The sequence below is a fragment of the Cnephaeus nilssonii genome (assembly GCF_951640355.1).
Source record: "Cnephaeus nilssonii genome assembly, chromosome: 5".
NCBI lineage: Eukaryota > Metazoa > Chordata > Mammalia > Chiroptera > Vespertilionidae > Cnephaeus > Cnephaeus nilssonii.
In genome coordinates, this window is record NC_137076.1 from 44,676,140 (window position 1) to 44,703,767 (window position 27,628).

The following is a 27,628-nucleotide window of genomic DNA, read 5'->3' on the forward strand; positions in this document are numbered from 1 at the left end:
AAAAAAAGCTATTACACAAGTTTAGAAATTATAAATATTTTGAGCATAAGTCTAAGACCTTTTATATTTTGAGAAGTTCCACAGGTACCTACCTAATATACTTAACAAATATGTATGCTCTAAAGGAACCTGTGAACATAATTGTAAGACTCACCCAAAGCAACGAAAGCCAAAAATTATTCTCTTATAGTTTATGATATCTGTTAATTAATTTGCATACTACCTACAACAATGCTTTATGTACACCAAGAGAAAGTATAACACCACTAATAACAATATCAAGTATATGTCTACACAAATACAATTCAATACAATTCTTGACTCTTTAATTGTTTCTTTTACCATGCATAAAGGTAGCAAATACTCACCTATACTTAACTTCTAAAAAGTAAACCACCCACAAAAGAAAATGAACTCATCTACAAAAAGGAAAAGCATGCATTTTTAATTTCTAATATTTTATTACAGATTTTTAAGACAACAGTTATTTTCAGATCATCAACTTAAAGAAAAAAAATCACTCGAGAAGAGCTTTTGTATGTCTGCCAAGGTAAATTGTTCTATTTTAAAATTATCAAGTTATAAATAAACCACATAATGTGCTTATGAGAACCCAACCACAGCATAATCTGAGTATGTTTGAAAGGCACCGAGTATTTTCAGTAAGAGAAATGAAGAGCATTACTTATTAGAATTAAAAGCCTAGTCTTCCACTATCCATTATTCAAAAATAATACAGCATGAATTATTCACTGATTATAAGACAAAATATACTGTTAAAAAAGCAAAGGTGACTAAAACTAACATGTGTCCCTCGACTTTTGGTTTAATATTAAGCATCTCGGAATAAATGAAGGCATAATAAACAAAGCCAGACCCATATGTGAGAAGACCAAGCTGCCCAAAAGCAGTAGCTTGAGACACAAAATTAAAGTTCACTTCTAAGAAGGCTGGAATTCCCACCACCAATATCACAGCTTTGATGAAGATGGTACATTTCATAAAAAGCATATTAAGATGCAAATATGCCACTTTGATAAGACAAGGTGTAAGGCAACTTGACAGAGTTATTTCAAGTCACTGGCTCAACATAGAACCTAGGTCCTCAAACTTTTGTTTAGTCAATTTTTCATTAATATAATGATTAATTAGAAGAAGACAAAAGCAATCTTAAAAAGGCCAAATAGCCCTAGCTGGTTTGGCTCTTTGAATAGAGCGTAGGCCTTCGGACTGAAGGGTCCCGGGTTCAATTCTGGTCAAGGGCACATGCCCAGGTTGTGGGCTCGATCCCCAATGGGGGTGTGCAGGAGGCAGATGATCAATGATTCTCTATAATCATTGATGTTTCTCTCTCTCTCCCTCTCCCTTTCTCTCTGAAATCAATAAAAATATATTTTTTTTAAAAAGGTCAAATATAAAAGGCCAAATACAACAGGTAAAAGTGAAGACTCAGCAGAACCAAAGAGCACTCTGAGTATGTGAGGCCAGAGGAAGACACTCAGGGCTGTACAGGGAAAATCATACAGGATAATGGTCTGAAGACCAATTCGCCAAAGGGAAGCCCAGCAAATAAGGGTGCTAAATAGCAGTACTTGAATATGAGCCTAAAACAGCTATAATTAGATGCTAAAATGATTCCTTTCTCCTTGTTCTATCTTCTCCTGTACTTAACATGTTATTTTGATATTTTGACCCTATACTTTTGTATGAATTAGAACCTATAGATATGCTCTCATTGTTATTAAAAACATTCTTAAATTTATTATTATTTAAAACATCCTTAAACTGCATTTTAAAACTTTCAGGGAAAGGAAAAGTCAGTATATCAGCTTTTAAATAAGGGGTGGGGTATATGGGATGGGAGGGTAATGATGACTTGTTCAAGGTCTGAAACCTCTTTATGAACATTTATCTTACATAACAATGTGGGTATCTTCCAAGGATATAAAGACCCAACACATGAACACTACATGCCACACCCTTCCACCTAATTAAAAAGTTGGTAGAAAGAGTTTGGGGAGAATTCTTTAAGGCTTAATAATATTCAAATATGCTGTTTTAGTTCTAGTCATGTGCTTTCCTTGAGGACCAATTACCAGAATCAAGTTTTAATTTATTTTGTTCATATTTCTTATATTAAAATAAGCTAAACAATATATTTAAACATAGTCAATATCTGATCCTATTGTCAATATCTGGGCAATATCAATCAAACCAGTTTCAATGTAATTACACCGAACCAATTTGAAGAAATCGATTATTAATGAAATACACAGAAATTATACATAAACCCTGTAGAAATTACAAAATATTTTTAAATAACATCTTTTAAAAAACAAGGGGGGGGATACTCCATAAGTACAGTTTCAACTAGGTAACTTCAAACCTTAAAATTATTTAATTTCTAAGCCACTAGACATAAATTGGACCAAAATTGAGAGGGCAAAATTACCTAATGTATGAATTGTCAGATTTGGACAATTTCTACACTGACGACAATTTCTAAAAAGGAATGGAAAATGTGATTCTTGCTGCTCAAAATCACAGAAACAACTAATTATTTATAGATACAATAGAATATAAACTGGTAGTTTTGCAAATAACTCACCATTTCTATTTAGAATTATTGAAGGCACTGATGTATTTGTAGGTCATGTGCCTCGGTTTTCCAGTTTAGCGGTGCCCCTGGATAAGTACTGGGACTTCTGTTTTAGCAATCAGCAACAAAAATATTCAAGGTTCATTCCCATTAGTATTTGGTCAGACCAGTGAAAATGGCACAAAATATTTCTTAAAGGAGTCAGTTTATACTGTTCTATTCAACAATATGACAAATGTTTTAACAAAACTTGCTGTCATAATAATTGCAACCATTTTGTAATCAGATGTTGAGACTCACGTGACGATGGTAGTGAAAATATAAACAAATATTTTTGAGGAGAATATTTTTTAAAGCTTTATAAGTCTGCTTATGGCATGCAGGCCCATCATATATACTTGGTTAAATTCATTTATTTTATGTATTTATCTACTCTATCTCATTCCTAAGAGGAGTTGAAGTTTGTGTACTTGATTTAGAAACAAAAATCCATAAATGTATCTAGTCCTCTAGCCAGAAGACCCTTTTGTTATTCATTCATAGGCAATACTTTGGCCCCATGTGCATTGATGTAGGTGAGAAGGATTTTGGCTCTTTGTTCTATTACATCAATAAGCTTTTCAATTCCTTGTCTACCTCCTTGACTCTCCCAATAAACTTTATCAAGAAACAGAGATTGAAGGAGTTTCTGCCGTAAGTGCTGGCTCTTCAAAACAGACACTGCAGATTCAGGAAACCTGAAAATATAAAATCATATTTCATTTTTAGTGATTGTTTGAAAATATCAGACCTTCCCCAACTGCTCTGTCTTTCATTAATCTGGCATAAATCACACTATCAAATAGTACCTTGAGAATCAAAACTTTTTTATCAGTGTCAAGATAATACTTATCCTAATAGTAATATATTAGAACAATATGTTTTAAGAGAAATGAATTATCTATACCCATGGTCGGCAAACTGAGGCTCGCAAGCCACATGCGGCTCTTTGGCCCCCTGAGTGTGGCTCTTCCACAAAATACCACGGCCTGGCGAGTCTATTTTGAAGAAGTGGAGTTAGAAGAAGTTTACGTTTAAAAAATTTGGCTCTCAAAAGAAATTTCAATCATTTGGCTCTGTTGACTAATGAGTTTGCCGACCACTGATCTATACCAATGAGAACCTGACAACCAGCATTTGACTTAAGGTCATTATGTGTAGGCAACGAGAGGCACAGAATTAAAAAGGTCTCTGTTAGCCTAGCAAAAATACTTTCCTCAATCCTAAACTCCATTTCACCCATGGAAACCACTTGAATCTGTCAAGTAGAATAGTATTCTCATAACTGTCAATGTGGAGTTTTATGCAAGTAAATATGAGAAGCAAAACGTTGAGAAATTCAGTAAAGTTCTCTACCTGAGTAGAATTTGCATGACTGAATTTAAGGTAAAATAATCCAACATATATGTAGGAAGAAGAGAAAGAATCATTCCAAAATGCCCAATTAAATAAAAAGTGTCCTTGATTCAGATTGGACTCCAGGAATTCTGAGGATCTGGGAGCATTTTATGAAACTGGAATTCTAAATTGTTTTCAAATAAACATAGTGAAACTCAAGGATTAGAGCCAGAGCATTCCACAATGAACCATCTCTCTGGAAAACCTTAGAAGGGTCCTTATTGAATTGCCTTATCAGAGTGCTTTCTGTTCTTCATTCAGAAAGTATAAAGCCAAGGGTCTAAGACATCCATTATCTGAATAACTTTGTAAAATTTCTGGTTCAAAATTACAAGTAATGTTTGCTAAATCAAAATTAGAAGTAACTAGAGGCCCAGTACATGGATTCATGCACCAGTGGGGTCTCTCAGCCTGGCCTACACCCTCTAGCAATCCAGAATCTCTCAGGGGATGTTGGAAACTGGCAGTCTGACATCCCCCGAGGGATGTAGTAGCTCATGAAGCAGCAGGTGGCAGGCGGCCAGAGTGCCGCTCCCGCTCATCCAGGCCCCGCTGTGCCTGTTGCCTCCGCTGCTCAGTAGCACTGCTGCAGAGGCGGGAGGTGGGAGAGGCTCATGCCACCACAGCTGCATTTGCCAGCCGTGAGCCCGACGTCTGGCACCCATCGGTCAGCTGAGTGGTACTCCCACTGTGGAAGCACACTGACCACCAGGGAGCAGTGCCTACAGTAAGCATCTGCCCCCTGGTGGTCAGTGCACATCATAGCAACCAGCCAGTCATCTGGTTGTCCAGTTGACCTGTCATTTAGGCTTTTATATATATATACTAGAGGCCCGGTGCACGAAATTCGTGCACAGAGGGGGGTGTCCCTCAGCCCAGCCTGCACCCTCTCCAATCTGGGACCCCTCTCACAATCCAGGACTGCTGGCTCCCAACTGCTCGCCTGCCTGCCTTCCTGATTGCCCCTAACCGCTTCTGCCTGCCAGCCTGATCACCCCCTAACCACTCCCCTGCCAGCCTGATTGATGCCTAACCACTCCCCTGCCAGCCTGATTGATGCCTAACTGCTCCCCTGCCAGCCTGTTTGCCCCCAACTCCCCTCCCCTGCAAGCCTGGTCACCCCTAACTATCCTCTCCTGCAGGCCTGGTCCCCCCCAACAGCTCTCCCCTGCAGGCCTGGGTACCCCCCAACTGCCCTTCCCTGCAGGCCTGGTCCCCCCCAACTTCCCTCCTCTACCAGCCTGGTCACCCCTAACTGCCCTCCCCTGCAGGCCTGATTGCCCACAACTGCCCTCCCTTGCAGGCCTGGCCCCTCCCAACTGCCCTTCCTTGCTGGCCTGATCGCCCACAACTGCCCTCCCTTGCAGGCCTGGTCCCTCCCAACTGCCCTCCACTGCTGACCATCTTGTGTCCACATGGGGGCAGCCAACTTTGACCACATGGGGCAGCCATCTGTGTGTTGGAGTGACAGTCAATATGCATATTGCTCTTTTATTAGATAGGATAGAGGCCTGGTGCACAGGTGGGGGCTGGCTGGTTTGCCCTGAAAGGTGTCCCAGATCAGAGTAGGGGTTCCCTTGGGGTGTGGGGAGGCCTGGGCAAGGGGCCTGTGGTGGTTTGCAGGCCAGCCACACCCCCTGGTGACCAAGGGGAGGCCCTGGTATCTGGGATTTGTTTATCTTCCATAATTGAAACTTTGTAGCCTTGAGCAGAGGCCAGGGCAGGCCAGGGCAGGTGGATAGCTTGGCTTCCTCCATCGCCGGGGGCAACCCAAGCCTCCTGCTCTCTCCAGCTCTGTGGCTGCCGCCATATTTCTTGGGTTAATTTGCATACTCGCTCCTGATTGGCTGGTGGGCATGGCTTGTGGGTGTAGCAGAGGTACATGTCCATTTGCATGTTTCTCTTATATTAGATAGGATATAGATGTTTGGCTCCCTGAAGACATGCACAATGTAATTTAATGACCATACTATTAATTAAGCAATTTTGCTCTATGAAGTACTAACAATCCATGATTTAGAAATTGTATGGCCCCTTGAACTAATTTAGCTGTGGCAGAATGTGTAAGATAAAACTGTTAAAAAATCATGGTTCTTTTCAGTGATGAATTCTTTTTGTCAAGAAAGTTTTTTAAAAAGTACCTGTCTTTGCATTACATTAATTAATAAGAATATTCTATGCATCAATCTGGGTTAACAAAGTCTCATTTCTTGCTTTTCAATGTGTGAATTACATATGATCAGTTTGGCCTCTCCTGGCTTTTATGAAAATGCTGATGAGAGCACAGTAAAAATGTTGGGACTTAATAGTAATTTTCAAGTAAATGTAGCTGTTCCAATGGCCGGGAAGTGGTTAATGGGGGGGGGGGGGGGGGGGGGAGGGGAAGGAGACATATGTAATACTTTAAACAATAAAGAATTTAATTTTTTTTTTAAAAAGTTAGCTGTTCCTTAAAAACTAAAATAAGAACATGTACTTATTTGAAGAGTACAAATTGCCAGAAGTTTCAGGGTTTCTAAGCGCCTTTACAAAATGTCAGTGGAGCAAGTTGAGGGTGGCACTCAGGGAGCATGAATGCAAGGGATTCAGGTGCTCCCGCCCTGCAGATGCTGCAGAGAGAGCAAAGGCCACCGAGCGGGATGTGCTTAATGAGTCTGCGTAAGTGGGGACTTAAATAATGCTGGTAAGCTGCTCTGAGCTCCCGGGAGACATGCACTGTGTAATTTAGTGGCCATACTATTAATTAAGCACTTTTGCTCTAGGAAGTGTTAATAATTTAGAAATTCTATGGCCCTTCAACTAATTTAGCTGTGGCGGAATGGGTAAGATAATATTGTTAAAAATCATGGCTCTTTTCAGGGACTAACCTTTTTGTGAAGGAAAATTTTTAAAAATTTCTGTCTTTGCATTACATTAATTAATACAAATATTCTATGCATAAATCTGAGTTAGCAAAGTCTTCATTTTTGCTTTTAAATGTGTGAATTACATATTCTAAAAAGACAACTTTGAGCTCATTTCTCTTCATAATACATTTAAAATTCAATCTTCTTTAAAAGTATAAATAAAACAGTATTCATACATATATGAATGGATGGCCTGTATTCTCTGTGCACTCCTAATTCTAAGAGAAAATTTAGGGCTAGGGATTTAAGAAAACCCATAATATCAACTCAGTAATTGATGCCTTAGGTTTGTAAATTTTCTTCACATAAAATGTCCTTAGTTTATACACTTAATGAGAGAATATGCCATATATTCAATCTTCAACCCACAAAGTGATGTGAACACAGGTATTAACAGGGCAAGACATGCTAAAAACTCATGAAATTAGGGTTCATGAAATTCTTACAGCAAAAGTAAGTACTGTCTCTAGTGTTAAAAATGCACAAATCAACATTAATTGTCAATGCTAGGATGAACTACTGAAATATGCTTCAAAGTACTATTTACAAAAGTAACAGCAACAGCATGTACATAAGTTATTGCAGAAAATTATTGAACTTGGATTTGGAAGACCTGGGTTCTACCCTCAATTTTAGACTTGCTCATGTATTTCCCAGCAGTCACTTAATTTCACACAGCTGTTTAACTATTTTATTAATACACCCCCTTTATTTTCAATTCTCAAACATACCCCAATTTCTTAGTCACCCTAATTTCTGACTAAGGTGGGAATACAATGAAGATTGGCTACAGGTGTAGCCTGAATCTAGTCCCAATCTCCATAGTGGGTTGAATAGCTCAGACTCTACAGCAGGGCTTTGCCCCTATTAAGTGTCTTGGTTTCCTTTATTTCCAATTAGAGGTAGGTTTAAGGAACTATTTTCCATAATCTCTGTCTACTAGAAAGGTTTGCAAATGCTCAAAAACCCTCCTACCTCATTAAATAGCTGCCATCCTTTGATACTGTATTTTACTGGGCAGATTGGCTCTGACTTTTCGCCACGTTCATAAAAGTCACTTGAGTTTATTATGCCTTTGGACATCCTAGCATGTCAATATCCAAATGTCTGTCAGCTCCCCTGCTCCAGGGCCTAATAATGGAGTCTCTGCCACCTGCTTATCCCTGTCCTGCCAGGTCCTATTCCAGAGATTCCTGCATGCTTCCAACCTAATCCACATGGACTTTCACAGTGAGGGCCAAGCAATATGATGGATGTGAAAGGTGACGGGAGCTTTGTAGATTGTATTGGTTGGTGACAGGGACGCCCTGGCTGCACTCTTGTTCTGTTCCACTGGGTTTGTTTCCCTTTTCTGGGCCTCTATTTCCAGATTCCACAACCACAATTCATTTCAAGGGCTACAATCGGTCAGACATAGGATGTAAATTTTCTCCAAATCGTACGACTTATTTAATACAAATCTGATGTTACTGCATTATGAAACTTACTCTTTGATGCCTTTTAACAATTTGAAGTTTAGGTTATCTTCGCTTCTGTCAAAGAAACCCTTGTTGTCTATAAAGACCAAATGCCTTGGGTCATGCTTTCGTTGGATAATGTGTGCGAGAGCCACCGAATCTTGGTTGTCACATTTTGGCCTCAGTCCATTCTGTACACAGGTATCTTCCTTTCGCGGTTTGAATCCACAGCAATTTGTATCTAGGCGATTATAAATCTGAAAATGGAAAACGAAGACAAAATCCAAGATCCTGAGTAAAAACAAAACTTGGGAAAGTGAGATGATTTCCAAAGAACTGGCGCTTTCTAAACAGCTGACTTGCCAGAATCTGACAGAGCCAGGCTCATTTAATTAAAGACAACTGTCAGAATAAGCCCAGGGTTCATATCCTTCTGACTCAGCCATGGTTATAAGCATTTCCAGCTTCTGCTAACAACTCCATAGGCAGATCATCCAAGTTAGGCGTCTCCACCCTTCATATTCAAAGTTCCCACTGACATCACAGGTCGATGCAGCCAGAAGAACCTCTGACTCTATTCATGACAGAACGTAGAAACTGCTGTGCTTTGAAATATTCTGAAGACTACATCTTGTTTTCTCCCTCACGCTGGGTTATAGAAAACCTAAGTTATCTCAGTGACTCTACAAGTTTACTGCACCCCCGACCCTCTCTGGGCTTCAGTATTACTTAGCTAATTTGAAATAACGTAGGACAAATCTATTGAAAAGATGTGACATCCAATAATGAGAACTAAAAACACTACCTGTGTGGAGCACTCAGTTGGACTCTAAATATGTGAACAGGATGGATCAAATTATTGGACCTAGTGGGGTTTGTTATGGAGAATAGAGCCACTGCCATATAGAAGGTAAATAGAGATATTGATTAGAAAAGGGAGAGTTGTGTAATTTCTATTTCTTTGGAACAAGGAAGAAAATAATATTTATTAATCGGGATAAGTTAAAGCCTGGGCTCAGGTATTAGATAAACATCAAGTTAAATCTCTGCTCTCACACTTGTTAGCTCTGCAGTCTTGTATATATTCCTTTTCATCGGTGACTCTCAATTGTTACCTGTACCATGAGAATGATACTATTTACCTTGCACAGTTAGTGGTCAAGTTAATTGAAATGTTTGTACAACCTCCAGCCCTGACCCAGGCATCTAGATGATACTCAAGAAATGAAAACCATTACTACTATTGTCAAGATACAGATACACCCATATAAGTGATTTACCTCAAAACAAGGCAAAAGGCTTACAAGGCTAGAGGTAATTTCTCCATTTTAATGAAGGAAAACTTAGCCTCAGATGGGTTAAATAATCTAGTCTGGATAAAATATTAGTTAGTAGCAAAGTTATGATTTAGACAAGGTTGTGTTAGTCTCCAAAATTCCATGATTTTCCCCCAGTATGTCATGCTGAATAGTTTAATACTAGTCAAAGATTGTTCATATACTCATGATTCAAAAGATGGCTAGACACAGACTGTCACTTTTACTCTTTTGGCATTAAGTTCCCATCCTTTCTCCTCCCATGTTTTTGCATTTCCTGTAGGGCTGGCCACTTTAGGAGGACAGTTGCTAAGAAATGAATACAGTAAGACTATTACTAAAATGTAGCCTACTTTGAAATGATCATTCGCGTATTCATCCAACAAAAGTTTACTAAATATCTTCTACCATCAGTGGGCTAAGCACCAAGGCAAATGCTGGCCATGGCCAGCACCTCCTACCACCGCTGCTTCCAAAGGAAAATGGTCGTTTAATTTTGCCTCGCTACCACAGCAAACTTTTAAGAACTGGGCAAATGGCCTCCCTCTCTATTTTCTGTGTGTAAGTGAGCTTTGTATCAAATAACATCCTTTCAGAAGCAGGCATGAGAGAAGTCAGCCTAACCAAATTTTCTATGAAGTTTATATAAAACCAGTCACATGGAGTAAGGATGGTCAGTGAGCCACAAAGCATTTGGACAGCTTAGAGGGCACACTGCTGGTCTAGAAACTATCTGTCAGTGAGGGAGGCCTCTGTCAGGACTGGTTCCAGGCAGCTGATCCACTGGGGCCATGGTCTAACCAATGGTTTATCCAAAAGGTCACAAGCCTGACTCTGAAGAACAGGAAGTTCCCACTGCTTAAAGTACATTTGTTTGACATGAAGATAGGAGAGTTTCCCACCCAAACAAATCACTGTAAGTTAAAAGAAAAAAGCATAAATTAGAAACTATTAGAATTTATTGAGCCCTTTCTACTCCATTTTATTCATTTTATGTAGTACCTTGACTGCCTTTGAATATAAGAATATCCAAATGATATAAAGAGATTGCATTTGTTTTTGTTTTATTTCTTTTTGATTTTTAATTCTTTATTGTTTAAAGTATTACATATGTCTCCTTTTTCCCCCATTGACCTCTCCCGGTGGTTCCCACCCCCCCCCCCGCCACCCCCCCCCCCCTCAACACATGCCCTCACCCCCCTACTGTCTGTGTCCATGGATTCTGCTTATATGCATGCATACAAGTCCTTTGGTTGATCTCTCATTTGAATGTTAATTAAAATCAGAGGGGCAGGGAGAACATGAAAAATAACTCTTCTAGCAGTTGCTTCTCATCCATTCTCTCTCTTTAAATATGCATTAGTTAATAATTCTCAAAGAATTTCTAGACCATTTTTCATCATTTTCATATGTTTATATCTAGTTATAATGACATTACATATGGGGGGAATTCTAAATCCTATTTAATTTTGACTTTAACATCAAGGTCTGTTATGTTGGATATACATGTTTAGAACTTAACACTTAAGGACAACTCTACCAACCACTTCCTAAATACTGCTCTACACCATAAACTCATTCTTCATTGTTGATTTCATAGTAGTAGGGAAAGGACTAACACATATATAGCCACAGTTCTGCTGTTTCTGCAATACAGCCATGTGAATCGCATACATTAATGTTAAATAATAAGCACATTAGAGTTTAGGCCCTAACTTTCAGCACTTCTGTAAATATTATTCTTTTTATTTTTAAACTACATAAAAGGCATTAATAATTGGAGATGGAAAAGACCAACCTAGGTCATACTTTTATTGCCTTCTCAACATCACGTTGTTTCCGGCAGGGTATTTTTAAAGTGCTTCATCTGATCTAATTTTGAATCACTCAACAATCTGTGATGATTTCGCCACTTCCCTGACAGACTGTTGTGCCATTTAAGTCTAACAGACCTTATAATTGAAAAAGGATGTGTGTGTTCAACTCAACTTCTCTTCCAGAAAATGTTTACCACTCCTTTAATCAGGTCTACCCATGTACTTGGTGGGTATGTTCACATGCATTGACTGTGTGTGTGTGTGTGTGTGTGTGTGTGTGTGTGTGTGTGTGTGTGTATACACGTAGAAATATAGCATTGAATTCAAATCTGAGATTTACTTTGTTTTTCTCATCTTCCAACTATAGTGAATTATGTCTTTGCATTATTGCCCTTGTCTAGCAAGGGATTAAATAGCTCTTAAATCTTGTTCCCCAGCTCTTCTCAGTATTTTGTTTATAGTCTTCCTTTTGAATTCATATTCAATATATCAAAAATAATTTGACCACAAAACCATAATCCACTCCTTAAAATTCAATGCCATTTTCTTTGGTATTTAATTTAGTTACACTCTGGATATATTTCTGCTTTCTTTTAAGAGAGCTTAGCTATTTTATAAAACATACTCTACGTAGCTATGAATCTATAATATACTTTTAATACACTTGTTTAGTGAACACATTAAAACAATCACTTCATTTATAGCATGATTAGCACTATAGTTCACATCTATGTGTCCATACTCTTAGATAATTATCCAACAAAGAAGATTATTTGAGGGTAAATTTTCTCAGTGAAGTGATTGTGAATGTCGAGCATCGTTATTGCAGTTTGTTCAAATTTACATCTTCTCACTCTTTAAAACAAGGAAAATCTTTTGCAAAATCGATCTGCTGAATCTGAAAATTACTGCCAACCATCATTTTCCATAAAATTACTCTTTTAGGAAAATATATCTTTTCAATGTTTACCTAACTAAAATTATACTCAGAAAAATCCAGGTATTCCAGCCAAAGTTTTTGTTGCTGGGATATTTTTAGGTACATTGCCTTCTTCTAAAGTTTCTTTTTAAATTCCATTTTCCGTTGGTAGTGTTAGTTTTGCCTGGAGGGGAAAGTATCTTACCAGTGACGTCAGTTATTCTCACAATATAACACAAACACGGATTCCTCTGCTGCACTGACCAGCTCTCCAAAGCCCCTTAGAAATCTACACGCTTCCAATGAGCTTCCACCCTTTTGCACACCACCCATTCTAGCTGTGTCTTCAAAAAGTGGGTCTATCAAAGCAATTGTGGTATGGGTCTTTGAATCACACTTTGAATTAACACAGTACAAGACTGCCAACAAGGGTAAGAGGAACATGAAGGCATGTAGTTAGAACAAAGGTTAGTAAGAGTATTTTACCTGTAAGTAAAAGCTAAAAAAGCTGATGTGTCTACAAGTTTCACTTCCATTTCCTCATGTGTAGTTGAAAGAAAGGTAATAGGCAAGGTAGCAGGACATCAGGTGAAAATGTTAAGAGTGAAAGCGGAAGGGAACCAAGGCCAAATGTAATCAGAAGCTGAAGAGAAAGTTAAATGAATATGTTCTTCTTAATATAGATTATAAATTGCCTTTATCCAAATGTTTTTCCTAATTATTTTAAACTACATAATCCTGTGTATTTTTCTACCTCTGTTTTTCTACACTTCTTTAAGGGTTTGAGTGACAGTGAGTGAATGAGAGTGTGTGTGTGTGCGTGTGTGTGTGTAGGGAGGGGGGGTGTTTCCTGTTTGGTAAGTTAGTATCTTAGGATCCTTACCATATCTTTTCAAGCTATTTGTTTTTGGCACTTTAAAACTTCATCTTTACAAAAAATGCATTTGTACAGAGTAAGTTTAAATTATTTAATAAAACATGTAATGAGTGGAGTTTAGCAGTTCACCACAGTAACTCATCCAATGCCTGTTACACAGTAGGCACTTGATAAATGTTTATTATTGAAAGAACCCTTCTGAAAGCTTATATTCACTTTGCATTTGGCTCTTTACAAAGCTCCTCCAAAACAGTGTCTTCTACTGGAAAGGATCAAATAAACTGAGTAATGTTGACATATTAAGACATGGGCCTTTTTAAAGTAGCATCTAGTAAATGGAGTTGGAAAAAAATAGAAAGGGGGCAAATAATGGAAGAGTCTGTGCTTGTCATTTGCTCTTGGTTGGCTTCCTTATGTGGTTTCATTTCAGTATCCGTGAACCATGAACTCATATCCCACAGAGAGTCCACCAGAATACCTTGCATGTAATAAGCATTTATAAATACACAATAAGCAGATATGTCAGTAATTACAGTAAGAATCTATATATATAAAAGGCTAATATACTAAATTTCCGACCATCCAACTGGTCGCTATGACACGCACTGACCATCAGGGGACAGACACTCAATGCAGAAGCTTCTGTGACGTGCACTGGCCATTTACCGAGAAACGGCACCACAGACCTGGTGCCCACAAAGCAACACTTGGCTTCGCCCAAGTGGGACACAGGCCCCACCACCAGCCTGGAGCGACAGCCCACCAAATCGCAGCCAACGCTGCCAAGACCCCATGGCGCAAAATGTGGCCCACAGCCCAGCCCAACCTGGAAATGGTGGCTGTGGGCGCCAGGTAGCAATGCTTTGCTTCCTCTCCCTAGTGACTAGCCTCCTTGCAGTTTCTTCAGCCCAGGAACATGACTTGCTTTATAGCCAGATAGAAACATTTTATAATTTAACCAAATGTCTGGGAAGTGTTTTCCCCATGCCTCATCTCATTTGATCCTCACAGAAGTCCTAGAGTATGTAGATAGGAGACTCCGTGGAATCTTATTTTCTTTTCATTAGCCAGAAAATGGAGATTTAAAAAGTTTAGAAACTTGGCCTGACAGAAAAGAAGAAATGGTGGACCTTGAAAATGACTTCAGGTTTCTTCATTGAGCAGAATATAGTCAAACACTGCTGCAGTTAAATATTTTACCCTTTGTTCTCCCTGCGTGATCTACAATAATAATCTGCTTCATGTTGATATTCACTGCTGTGTTGCTGACAATTACCTGAAAGAGAAGTTGGGGTGCTTCACTGGGCTGGAAAAAGTTTAACTGAATCAGAAAGCCGGTCAAATTAAGCAAGTTTATTCTATATATACTAGAGGCCTGGTGCACGAAATTCGTGCACGGAGCGGGGTGTCCCTCAGCCCAGCCTGCACCCTCTCCAATCTGGAACCCCTCAAGGGATGTCCGACTGCCCTCTCACAATCCAGGACTGCTGGCTCTCAACTGCTCACCTGCCTGCCTTCCTGATTGCCCCTAACCGCTTCTGCCTGCCAGCCTGACCACCCCCTAACCACTCCGCTGCCAGCCTGATTGATGCCTAACTGCTCCCCTGCCAGCCTGTTTGCCCCCAACTTCCCTCCTCTGCCGGCCTGGTCACCCCTAACTGCCCTCCCCTGCAGGGTTGATCACCTCCAACTGTCCTCCCTTGCAGGCCTGGTCCCTCTCAACTGCCCTCCCTTGCAGGCCTGGTGCCTCCCAACTGCCCTCCCCTGCTGGCCATCTTGTGGTGGCCATCTTGTGTCCACATGGGGGCAGGATCTTTGACCACATGAGGGCAGCCATCTTGTGTGTTGGAGTGATGGTCAATCTGCATATTACTCTTTTATTAGATAGGATAGAGGCCTGGTGCAGGGGTGGGGGCCAGCTGGTTTGCCCTGAAGGGTGTCCCAGATCAGGATGGGGGTTCCCTTGGGGTATGGGGCGGCCTGAGCGAGGGGCCTGTGGTGGTTTGCAGGCCGGCCATGCCCCCCGGCAACCAAATCGGAGGCCCTGGTAACTGAGATATATTTACCTTCTACAATTGAAACTTTGTAGCCTGGAGTGGAGCCAAGCCTCCTGCTCACTCCGTGGCTGGCAGCCATTTCTGTTGGGGTTAATTCACCTTCTATAATTCAAACTTTGTAGCCTGGAGTAGAGGCCTAGACTGGCCAGGGCAGGTGGAAAGCTTGGCTTCCTCCGTTGCCGGGGGCAACCCTGGCCTGCTCTCTCCAGCTCCGTGGCTGCCGCCATTTCTGTTTGGATTTGTTTACCTTCTATAATTGAAACTTTGTAGCTTGAGTGGAGGCTTAGGCCGGCAAGGGCAGGCGGAAAGCTTGGCTTCCTCCGTTGCCTGGGAAACCTTGCTCTCCGTGGCTGTAGCCATCTTGGTTGGGTTTATTTGCATACTCGCTCTGATTGGCTGGTGGGCGTGGCTGGTGGGCATGGCTTGTGGGTGTGGCAAACGTACAGTCAATTTGCATATTACTCTTTTATTAGGTAGGATAAAAGGCTAAGTTAACTCGCTCATGCGTGATACATCATATAAAGCTCTCACTGGTGCCAATCGTACGTGTGTGTTTCGATCAGTCATTGTTGATCGTGAATTTGGCTGACACTTCTATTATAGAGAAAGGGCGAGTAGCGATATTAAAATATTTCTTCTAATTAATTTCCTTTCAATGTGCACAAATTTGTGCACCAGGCCACTAGTTTCTCTATAATTACAATTCCTTCTGGAAATTTTTTTTGCAAACCAGTTATCTCATAGGATATCTCATTTATTTTTAGAAAATACATGGAGAAAAAAGTCACATTTCAGCAATTACCTTAATTCAAAAAAGGCAAAAAGACAGTGAGAATCACTGCCATTATTGGCACCATTCTAGATACAGAGAAACACAAAAAACATATGGATTCGTTTATTTATCAGCTAATAACTCACAATGGAAAATTCTTCTACCTTCCTTTGTCTTAGTGTAAGCTAGTGTATGGCTGCCTTATTATCAGTGGCACTGGAGCTGCATCCCTGTAGTCTAGGGAATGTGTGAAGGTAGAACAGGTTATAGAGAAGGACAACTCTCAGACAAATCCCACAGTCTCCATGGGCCTGTTTATGCACACCTGGCCTCTTACCTTGGGAGTTGTACACAACAAAAGTGTTCTCATCAGCCTGCACCTGTATCACTTGGGAACTCTCATCTCATAAAAGAATAGATTTCATTTTTGTTCTGTGCTGCCATGGTAACAAGTCCCTGTTACATTAGTATGCATGCAAATGTGACTAGCAGAGCAGTTGATGAACGATCAGAAAAGTATAAATAGTTTGCAATACATACATCTAACAGTGAGCAGAGCCTCCCAAGGGCCTCTGACTCTGTCCATAACAGTTATTGCCCTATAGCACCAATACTCTAGAATTCCACCTCTAAAAACAACTATCAGAGGGAAGTTAGGGGAGGGAGGGTGGGAAGAGATCAATCAAAGAACTTGCATATATGCACAACCCATAACCCATGAGCACAGCCAATAGCGTGATGAAGGCCTGGAGGGAGGGGAGGGAGGGGGCTAGAAGAGGTCAATGGTGGGGGAAATAGGGACATAAGTAATACTTTCAACAATAAAGATTTTTAAAAAAGAATGACACGATAAACCCAAAACAAGCAGAAGAAAGGAAAAATCTCAAGTACTTGATTATTTTGTGTTACATATCAGATACACAATTGTCACTGTACAAGGATGTAATTTTCAGCACAAATAAACCACTTGCCCCTTTCTATAAAAAATAAAATAAAAATAACTATCTATGTGTACCAATGCCATGCAGAATATCTAATTTCTTCCATATCACTGAATCATAAGTAAAAACATAACAGTATTTCTTTATGTATATGCAAAAACATTTTAATGTCACAATATATTTAAATCTATTTCTATAGATGCAGTTTTAGAATTCATACATTGCACCTCTGAATAAGCATCAAAAGTTAAACATCATTCTGCCACAGAAAGATTCTTCAGTTGCCAGGCAAGTGACAGTCTATTTTTAGAGGAAGAAATTCACATTGTATAATTTGCACAAGCAGAGCTGCATGAAAACAGCCGCTGCCAAAAGCACGCCCACCTTCCCATCAAGAGTTATAAAAAGCACTCAGGCTAAGAAAAACAATAATTTTTATATTTTATAAAATTCTGATTTATAGAATGGATTTATATTAAGCAAATAAATTTAAAACAGGAATAAAATAATCTTAATATAAAAAATTTAAATGCTTTATTTCAATGAAATGAAACACCATTTGTAACAATTTAACATTAAATAGGGTTGTATATAAGCTTACATCCAAGGGAATGTTGTCATTGAAATCATTTCCCTTGCTTGAATTTATGTAATTAAGTTTTAGTATTTTTATAGAATTTCTATCAAGTTTATCTCCCCCTATAATATAGTATTTTATTATAAGGAAATTGACAAAAATAAGTAAAGATAAACTAAATGATTATATTAAAGCATTCTAACTATGGTGACAAAGAGTCTTTGCTTGACCAGACTTCAGTCAGGCTCCTGAGCCTTCTCATAGACCTGTAAGCTTCCTTATAAAAGCTAGTTTTACCTGCTGTCAGTTTAAGCAGAAACCCCACCCCTCCTTCTCCTTCCCCACTACCTGTCCTTGATATCTGATCACTCTCAAATTCTAATCACGTTCCTCATCTTCCCTCATCCTCTGATCCTGACCTGTCTTTAGCAAGAATCTTGTTAGGCCAGTTTACTCGGACCTCCCCTTACCCTTGATGTTTCTTACTTCTTAATAATTTTCCATCTGCTGACTCCCTACTCTGCTCCTGGGCTATACATTCTCACTTGCACATGCTGTATACCGGATTGAGCCAATCTTTCAGCCACTGTAAAATCCCACTGCAATCTAGCTGGTGTGGATCAGTGGCTGAGCTTCGACCTATGAACCAGGAGCTCACAGTTCGATTCCGGTCAGGGCACAGGTCTGGGTTTTGGGCTCAGTCCCCAGTAGAGGGCATGCAGGAGGCAGCCGATCTATGATTCTCTCTCATCATTGATGTTGCTCTCTCTCCCTCAAACTTCCTCTCTCAGAAATCAATAAAAACATATTTTTTTTTCAGTCTCACTGCAGTGGTCCCTATACCTATCTCAATGGTCCTAAATAACATCTGCCTTACCATCTTTAGTAAATGCCATTCAATTTTTTTTCTTTAACAATAATTAACACAACCTAATGTAACATATCCAAAAGCTATTTAAACTCATGCTTTTTTTTAAGGAAATCAGTTCTCTTTATAAAAATTTAATTAATTCTACCAAGCAATTTGCTTGTTATTTAAAAATAAATACTGCTTGAGAGTAGAATGGTGGTTGCCTGAGGAGTAGGAGAAATGGGGAGATATTCGTGAAAGGGTAGAAACTTCCAGTTACAAGATGGATAAATTCCGAGAATCAGGCTATAGTTAATAATACTGCACTGTATATTTGAAATTTGCTAACAGAGTAGGTCTTAAGTGTGTGGGCACACACACACACACACACACACACACACGGTAACTATATGAGGTGATAGATGTGCTAATTAGCTTGATTGTGGTAAATATTTCACAAGGTATCTATTTCATTGAACAAAATGAACGATAAATATTTTAAAAATAACTACATACAAAAAATATATTGAGCCAGATGAATATCTGCCTGAGCTCTCGGGTGGCCCAATGGAAATACTATAGGGTTAACTTTCCCATGGTTTTCTTATTTGCTTCCTGGCAGGTCAAATCTTAGGCCTCCTGTTTGAACCTCAGTCCAACCTCAGTCAACCTCAGTCAAGGTTAGTTTCAAATTATCTATGATTCAATGGCATAGAATTAGCAGGAAAGCCAATCCCCAAAACTAGCTCAAACAATGCATTAAACAATTTTTTAATATCTAAAGATTATTTATGGAGTCACACAGCCTTCCTCAAATCTCTGATCTCTCCAGGTTAGCCATGTATACAATAAAATTTAGGGTTGAAGCATACTAAATATGATTGATTTCAGCACAGGATAAAAATTCCATGGCAAGGATTGAAATAAGCAAAAATGACATAGAATTAAATAACATATGCTGAACTTTTGATTAATAATTAAATTAGAATTGATCTAGAAATGTTCAGTTGGCTGTCCCTTGGCAATATGAGATTTATTTGATCAGACATTTTCCCCTCTGATTCAGGCTAATACAAGACCTACTGTCAACCAATTTCCTGGCCAATTGTTTTATGCTACTGAGGCCTTAGCATTATCAATGCCAGAATAAATGGGAATAAATTCTAGACAGTAAGTATAAAGACTATACAGGGTGGAGCAATAGTAGGTGTACAATTATGAGTATGCAAAACACAAGAGTTTATTCTTTTTATTATTTATTAATTATTGTATTATTTTCCACACAAACAACTATAAACCTACTTTTGCCACACCCTGTATAAAATTCTAAAGGCTTTTAATTTGGAAGCAAACATCTGAGGAATCTAAATGCCTCTTAACAGGAAGGATATACTTTTAAACATATCCCTTGGGTTAAGAACTTTTGAATTGGGCCAGGATCCAGGGAAATATGGTCTTGTTGTAGAGGCCAGGTAGCTAACAAGCTACACCATTGTGACAATCGAGGGTCAGTGTGTCTAGACAACTTTTTCCCTTCAACACTGCCTCCATGAAAAATTAAATAAATGACTCAAATTCTGTGAAGTGAGAAAGTGTGACCTCTCAAAGTCAGGTCTCCACTACAGAAATGATGTCAAAACTCAAAAGAGAGACTCATAGATCAATGCCTTTGTATTTACTTTCCCCATCCTGTCATATTCTTATAGTTTTTAGCAACAGAAATACTTCCCATTTAAGGGCCATAAAATTGCAACTACTTGCCTTTTGAAGTTCAGGCCAATATAATTCTACTAGAGGCCTGGTGCACAAAATTTGTGCACTGCAGGTAGGGTCCCTCAGCCCAGCCTGTGCCTTCTTATAGTCGAGGGACCCTTCACGGGATGTCTGTAGGGGGATCAGGCCTAAGCCAGCAGTTGGACATCGCTCTTGCAATCCAGGATCCCTCGCTCTGTACCGCCCACCTGCTCACTGCTCCTTACCACTCGGCTCGCTGTTCCTTAGCGCTGCCCCGGAGGGAGGCGGGAGAGGCTCCCACCACCACCCCTGGGCTCACCAGCTGTGAGCCCGGCTTCTGGCTGAGCAGCGCTCCCCCTGTGGGAGTGCACTGACCACCAGGAGGCAGCTCCTACATTGAGCATCTGCTCCCTGGTGGTCAGTGAGCATCATAGTGACCAGTCATTCTGGTTGTTCAGCAGTAATGGTCGCTTAGCCTTTCATTATGTAGATTGTCAGTTTCCTAATTTCCCCAATATTTTGAGAAGGCTTAACTTCTCAGTAAGAAGGTACAATCTAGCAGGTCAGTTTCTTTAGGGAGGATTTTACAGAATACCTAGATTAGACTCTCCTTGGAAGGGAGGATTTTGAAGGAGCCAGTGTAAGTGGATGTACTTTATAAACAGTGACAGTGGAATTGGTTGTGTGGATCAGCCAAGAGGACGTCTGGGAAGGAATTGCTCTGAGAAATAAAAGGACAATAGTTCTTTGGCATGGAAATGACTGATTCAAGAGCCACGTCACAAAATATCAAATGATGACTAATGCCCATAGATTGATTGGGAATTGCCTAGATAGAATACAGATATCCCTCAATTCAAGTTTATTGAATTTAACTAAATCCCATAATCAGTATCCTGTATGCTTATAATTCTTAATTGTGTTTATAAAGTAAAATAAAAGTACTAAACTATGCTAACAGGAAAAATAGAACAAATTATTATAAACCAAACTATTTAAATAAAACAACTATGAAGATAAGCAAAGCCTTTTATATGATGCTAAAGTGGCCAAAAGCAATAAATAAATGCTCTATGGTATTTGTCACATTAAGATTCTGGTTTCAATCTAAGGAAAATTTCTTGGCTGCTGCCTTATAGACTTATGTTCTCAGGAATAGACCTCCATAATATCCACCTCCACTACACCCCTATTACTGGCGTCATAAAACCACAGTCAGTCTGGCTAGAACCTGCCCCTCTCTGTTAAAATATGAGTAATTGTTAAAAATAAGAGACAGATGAATATCAAATAATATCACTTATAAGTGGAATCTACTGAGCATAAACTGATGAACAAAATAGGTCCAGAGACGTGGAGGCATGGGACAGACTGACAAATATCAGAGAGGAAGGGGGGAGACAGAAAGAGATTAACCAAAGAAATCATATATATGCATAACCAATGAACACAGACAATAGTGTGGTAAAGGCCTGGGGTGGAGAAGGGGCTGGGATGAGGTGGGTAGAGGAGGGGGGAATTAAAGGATATCTGTAATACTATCAACAATAAAATAATTTCTTTAAAAACAGGAGAAACAAGTTATATAAAAATGTTATGTGATCAACTGCATTTAGAATATGTATGTTTTTTAAAAGTGCAAACATCTACTTATTATGCATGTAAAATGATTTTTAAATTGGCTGAGAAGATGTATACTTATCTCATGAGAGTGCTACCCTCTGGGGAGAAAATTCAGGAGGACCACATGAAAAGAGGGTCAAAGGGGACTTTAACTTATTTTTAATGTATTTATATCTTTAAAGTAAATAGTGAAAGCAAATATGCAAAAGAAATAATGACAGGATAATTCTAGAATGTGGAAACATGATATTTGTTATGTTAGTCTTTGTTCTTTGGGATTTTATTTTTAACATCTCCATGAAGGGTATGGAAACCTTGAGGAACAGAATCTGAGAATGAAATCCCAACTAGCTTCCCAAATCCTGTAGGCCAAGAACCCTGCAGTTAACAAATATCTCCTCCACCCATCTATGCAAAAATGACTGCCACTCACCTCAATCTGACTTAAATGGCAATGCCATGGAAACTGCCTTGCGTGATCTCATGTTTTCCTACAGCACAAATGTTACAATGAGCAGCTCTGCAATATAGAAAATTCAAAAAAGACCTACATGATCACTACCACTAAAGGTCTGCAGTATTTAAGATGTAAAAAAAAAACCATAGGTATGTATACATATAAATACAATGAACTCAAATTCTTATACATGGAGTGGTTCTAGCTAGATGATAACTGGCTGATCTGTTGAGTATTTGCTTTAGTCCATTTGGCTGCTCTAACAAAATGCCACTCACTGAGTACCTTATAAACAACAAACATATATGCCTCACAGTTCTGGTGGCTGGAAGTCTGAGATCAGGGAGCAGCATAGGCTGGCTCTAGTGATTCCCTCTTCTGGGTTGTAGGCTTCCCACTGTGTCCTCACCTGGGGAAGAGACTAGGGAGTTTTGTTGGGCCATTTTCATAAAGGCGCTAAGCCCCCTCATGAGGGCTCTGTCCTCGTGACCTAATCAACTCCCAAAGGTCCACCTCCTAATATTATCAACTTCATATATTAGGAGTAGACATGTGAATTTGGGGGTCGGAGGGAACAGGCATTTAGACCATAGCAGGCAGGTACCATGATAAGCACTTCCAGTGCATTATTTTATGTTATTCTCAGGACAGATTTCCAAGGGAAGTCAAATCACTTCTATTTAAATAATAAGGAAGTTAAATATTACAGAGCTGACTATTAAAGAAGCTGGGATTTGAATCTGGTTCTGCTTTACATAAACACTGTTCTATGACATTATTCTATCAAACTTAATGTACTAAAAACTTGTAGAATTTTTTTAAATGATACTAAAAGCTCAGAGGAGAAAGGGAGCTTAATCGTTTGAAGTTACTCCCAGAAGGCTTTGTAGGAAGGGGATCAGAGCTGAACTTTGAGGGGTGGGCAGGTATATAAAAGATAAGAAGGAATAGGAGCAATGGTCCGGTGGTACTAGTAAGCAGGGCATGTTGAACTGACAGTGAATAGATCAAACTACAACACACACACACACACACACACACACACACACACACACACACATACACACACACCCTCCTGTTAACAAACGCACATATCTCCTTAGGTATTTGTTAACTGCAGGGTTTCCAGCCTATGGTACACAAATACAGTACAAGTGAATCATGACAGATGAGAATGAAAAGGAAGTTAGAAGGTCAGGTCATGGTGTTTCTTTAAAGTAATGCTGACTTTTTTTCTATATAAACTGTACCACTAGATAACCACATGTTACATAAACTACGCCACTATATAGATAGACAAGAGAGGGAGGGAAATCACTTTTTAAAAAAGTATTCTAACTAATAAGTGAGGAAGTAATGACAGAAGTAGAATATCACTATTTTTCAATACCTAATGAATTCATGGATCAACATCAATGATGAGAGAGAATCATTGATTGGCTACCTCCTGCACACCCCCCACTGGAAATCGAGCCTGCAACCTGGGCATGTGACCTTGACCAGAATCAAACCCAGGACCCTTCAGTCTGCAGGCTGATGCTCTATCCACCTAGCCAAACCAGCTAGGGCTATGATGATTTATTTTAAAATAAAGTCAAAAATTAAAATTCTATAATAACATAATTAAATAAGTCAAATCATTTTAGAACTATTATGATAGCCCAAATTCTTCTTTAATAAGAATAGTATTATTTTAGCCATTTCATTTGTATCCATTTTTCTGCAAAAATCTGTTTTTTTTTTAATTCAGAAGCAAATCTGTATGCTTCTTTTACGTCACTTCCCCTGTCTCTACACATCTAAATATATAAAACAATAATGATATTGGGGGTATCTACTAAACACCAAGTTTTCTGGCCAATTTGCTCATGTATTGCAAGCAGAAAAATAAAACTGTAGTGTCACAACATAATTAGAAAGTCTTCTATGGCCTCTTTAAATAAGATATGCCCTATATTGTAGCATCATTAATACTGAAAATAATTTTATCTTAGTTCCATATATGTATAGGAACACTTTTGATTATCATTTATGACAAAGGGTAAACTTCGTTTATACAATTAAAATTCTGTAGTAACCACAATACATTTCAGTGCCTAGCACAGATATACCTGTGAAGATTGGAGTTTATCATTTTTTATGCCTAGAAGGACATACTTCCCATGTCCTCTACCTTAGTGAGTATCTGTAATCAAGTGAACACTATGATTCTCATCATAAAAAAGGTGAAGACTTTTTCAGTAAACCACAAAAAAAAACAACAACACAGAAATATATTGTTCTCTACTAGCAAACCTTCTGAACCTTGGCAGACTTTACTCCCTAAATCCCAGCCAATTCTGCATGCCAATCAATATTGCCAAAGCTAATCTCAGGCTTTCTTTGCTACTCAAAGCCAAGACTGTATCTAACTACATCATCCTTCATTGTTTGCTAGCAAATGAACAACAACAACAAAAAAAGGTATCATTTGCTTGCCTGGACACTACCAATAAATAATGGTTAGAGACTCTTTAGGTTGGCATTGTACTAATTCTGCAAAACAATACAACTGACCCAAACTATGTGAAATCCCCATGCCTGGTCCCCTGGATTGATATGCCCCCTGGCAGAGCACCTGTGAGTGATTTTCCTCACTGACCCCTGAAAGTTGGAGGGGAGGCACTTGATCACTAAAGTAGGTATAAGAGGGGGGGAATACTTGGAAGATCCTTGTAATCTATCATGGTGGCCACAGTTGGAATCCTTCTTTACTTAGCATATAGAATACTCCTGCATAAACAAATATTCTTTTACTAAAAACTAATATTTCCTCTTGTTTAGATTACAGTTAGTTGGAATTTTTACTTTATTATGCATTATGTGGAAAAAATTATACACAATAAAAAGTGGGAGAGGATAGTTCAAAGATGAACACCTATTAATATAATTCATTATATTCAGTAATCAAATCATTCGAGTTAGGAGAGTTAAGTGAAGAGAGACCACTGTAGGGGGAAAGCCATACCAGCGCATAGTTGCTTGTTGAGTTTATGAACATAAGTTTATTACTCACAGCCATCTGAGAGAAAAAAATACCTTCATGGAACAGGAAGTTTCCATAAGCATCATTTTCCCCACTCGGAATGTTTTCACACGTCAGCCCTTTGTTAGATCCCTGTCTCTGAAACTCTTCCTGACTCTTGTATTCACCTGGTTTCTATACTAAATGTCACATTCTCAGTCCACATTTTCTTACCTCCAATTCCACAAAAACAAATATCATCCTATTTGTTTCTATAGGATGTTAAACTTAACTGTAACATCTGATATACTCTGCTATGATTATCTGTCTTTTTAATTAGATTTCATAACTCCTGGGGGCAGGGATATGATCTCATCCATCTCTTTATCACCAACACTAATCCTCAAGTGTCTGGAACAGAGAAGAGCTCAAAAAACATCTGTCAAATCAAAGTGGAAAGAAGTATGTGTAACTCATCTTGTTGATGGTGGAAGCAAACATCTCCTAAGATACATCTCTGTTGTCCCTTAATGTCTCATCAAATAGTTATTCTTATAAAATGTAAGCACAGTAAGAACTCCATTAAATAGTAAAAATATTACTTTTTTTTAAATTCATTTGAGTTTTCACTTTCTAAAGTTATACTTCTCTTTCTTTAACAAACTTTCTTATTGTAAGTACACTTTTATGTCTTTCACCTTTAAGGTTTTTAATGTGACATTTTGTATTTAATGTTTTAATGTAACTAGGTAGTTTTCTTTGATAAAAAAAAATATGCCCTGAGAAACTATGACATTTTCAGACATTCTGATGCTAATTGAAAGTTTCCAAAGTTGAATAAGTCAGGGACTGCCTTTGAGAGATTCGTGGCTTATTAAAAAAGACAGACTAGTCAAAAATATTTAAAAATTAATGTTCAAGATCTATAATATAAGTATGAAAGTACATAAGAGTAGAAAATAAAATGATTTGGGAATGATACAATTTAATGAATAAAAATAATAATGAAATACTTTATTTAATTCTTACAATGATATTTACATCTATTACTTCTGGATGATCAATTTCCTAATTAATATGTAATATTCACTGAGCACCTACTGTGTACCAGGCATGTTCTAAATCCTTTCTGTGTATAAAAGTATTGAATCCTCTCAATAGCCCTCTACACAAACAACATTATTATTCCTAACTTTACAAATGAGGAAACTGAGGTAGAGAGGGGTTAAGTATCTTCTCAATGTTAAAAATTAGTATTGGCAGCTGGGATTCAAATTTAGCAGGCTGGCTCCAGAACCTCAGTTCTTAACCATTACACGAACTATCTCTGACATCAAATTTCTACGTCTTAATCTTTTCCGATTATTTTTAATATACTCTTTTGAATGAAATTTGACCAAACCTTGGAAACTCAAATGATCTCTAGAATACTATTCTTTTGTCATCCTAATGGAGTGAATTTTTGTCTACAAAGTCATACCCCCACGCTTCATGTATAAAAGGCTGCTTGTGTCTCTATTACATTTTACAGACACAGTAAAATGGCATAGCCTTTGTGAATACAGATTTGTTAATTGGGTAAAACAAAAAGAATGTTGTGTACAGAAAATCAACAACTGGGTTCTGTATTCTCTCTCGCCCTTCTATAGCATCATGAAACAAGTAACTTTAGTTTGCTTCATGCATAGCTTTTCTAAGATTGTTCATAAAATCCATTCAATACACTCCATCCCAAACACCATTTAAATAAAGCACATATCAAATATAAAATAAAAATATCAGTGAAATTAATGAAAAGAATTGCTGTATAAAAGATAACTAACTACTTACTATGGTACTCATGAAAAAGGGACTAAGTTTGTTTATTCATTTATTTGCTCAGTAAACATCTATATAAACAGTGTATAGTGGTAAATATAAGAATTTAAAATATCAACTAAGATATGATTTATTAAAAATGTAAAATTTCACCCAGTTGGTGTTGTTCAGTGGTTGAGCATCGATCGACCCATGAACCCAGAGGTCACAGGTTCGATTCCTGGTCAAGGCACATGCCTGGGTTGCAGGCTCAATCTCCAGTGCGGGGGCATGCATTCAATGATGTTTCTGTCTATTCCTCTCCCTTCTCTCTCTAAAAATCAATAAAAACATATTTTTTAAAAATGTAAAATTTCTCTAGAGCAAAATCTACTATGAGTAAAGTCAAAAGTAAGAAAAATTATTTGAGACATGTAGGAATGATGAAGGCAAATTTTCATGATATAAATACAAAATGTGTTTATAAA

At 38.5% G+C, this 27,628-nt stretch overlaps 1 protein-coding gene across 2 annotated transcripts in view; it reads right to left on the reverse strand.

The window, feature by feature from the left end:
• Window positions 1–437: 437 nt before the first annotated feature.
• The window catches only part of GASK1B (golgi associated kinase 1B), a 52,323-nt gene continuing 25,132 nt past the window's right edge, over window positions 438–27,628 (reverse strand). For both annotated transcript variants that reach the window (XM_079773012.1, XM_079773013.1), the window contains exons 4-5: window positions 8,430–8,656; window positions 438–3,336 (exon numbers count right to left, since the gene is read on the reverse strand). In XM_079773012.1, coding sequence (XP_079629138.1) covers window positions 3,129–3,336; window positions 8,430–8,656 — 435 coding nt within the window. In that variant the 3' untranslated portion in view covers window positions 438–3,128. The remainder of the gene's footprint in view (window positions 3,337–8,429; window positions 8,657–27,628) is intronic.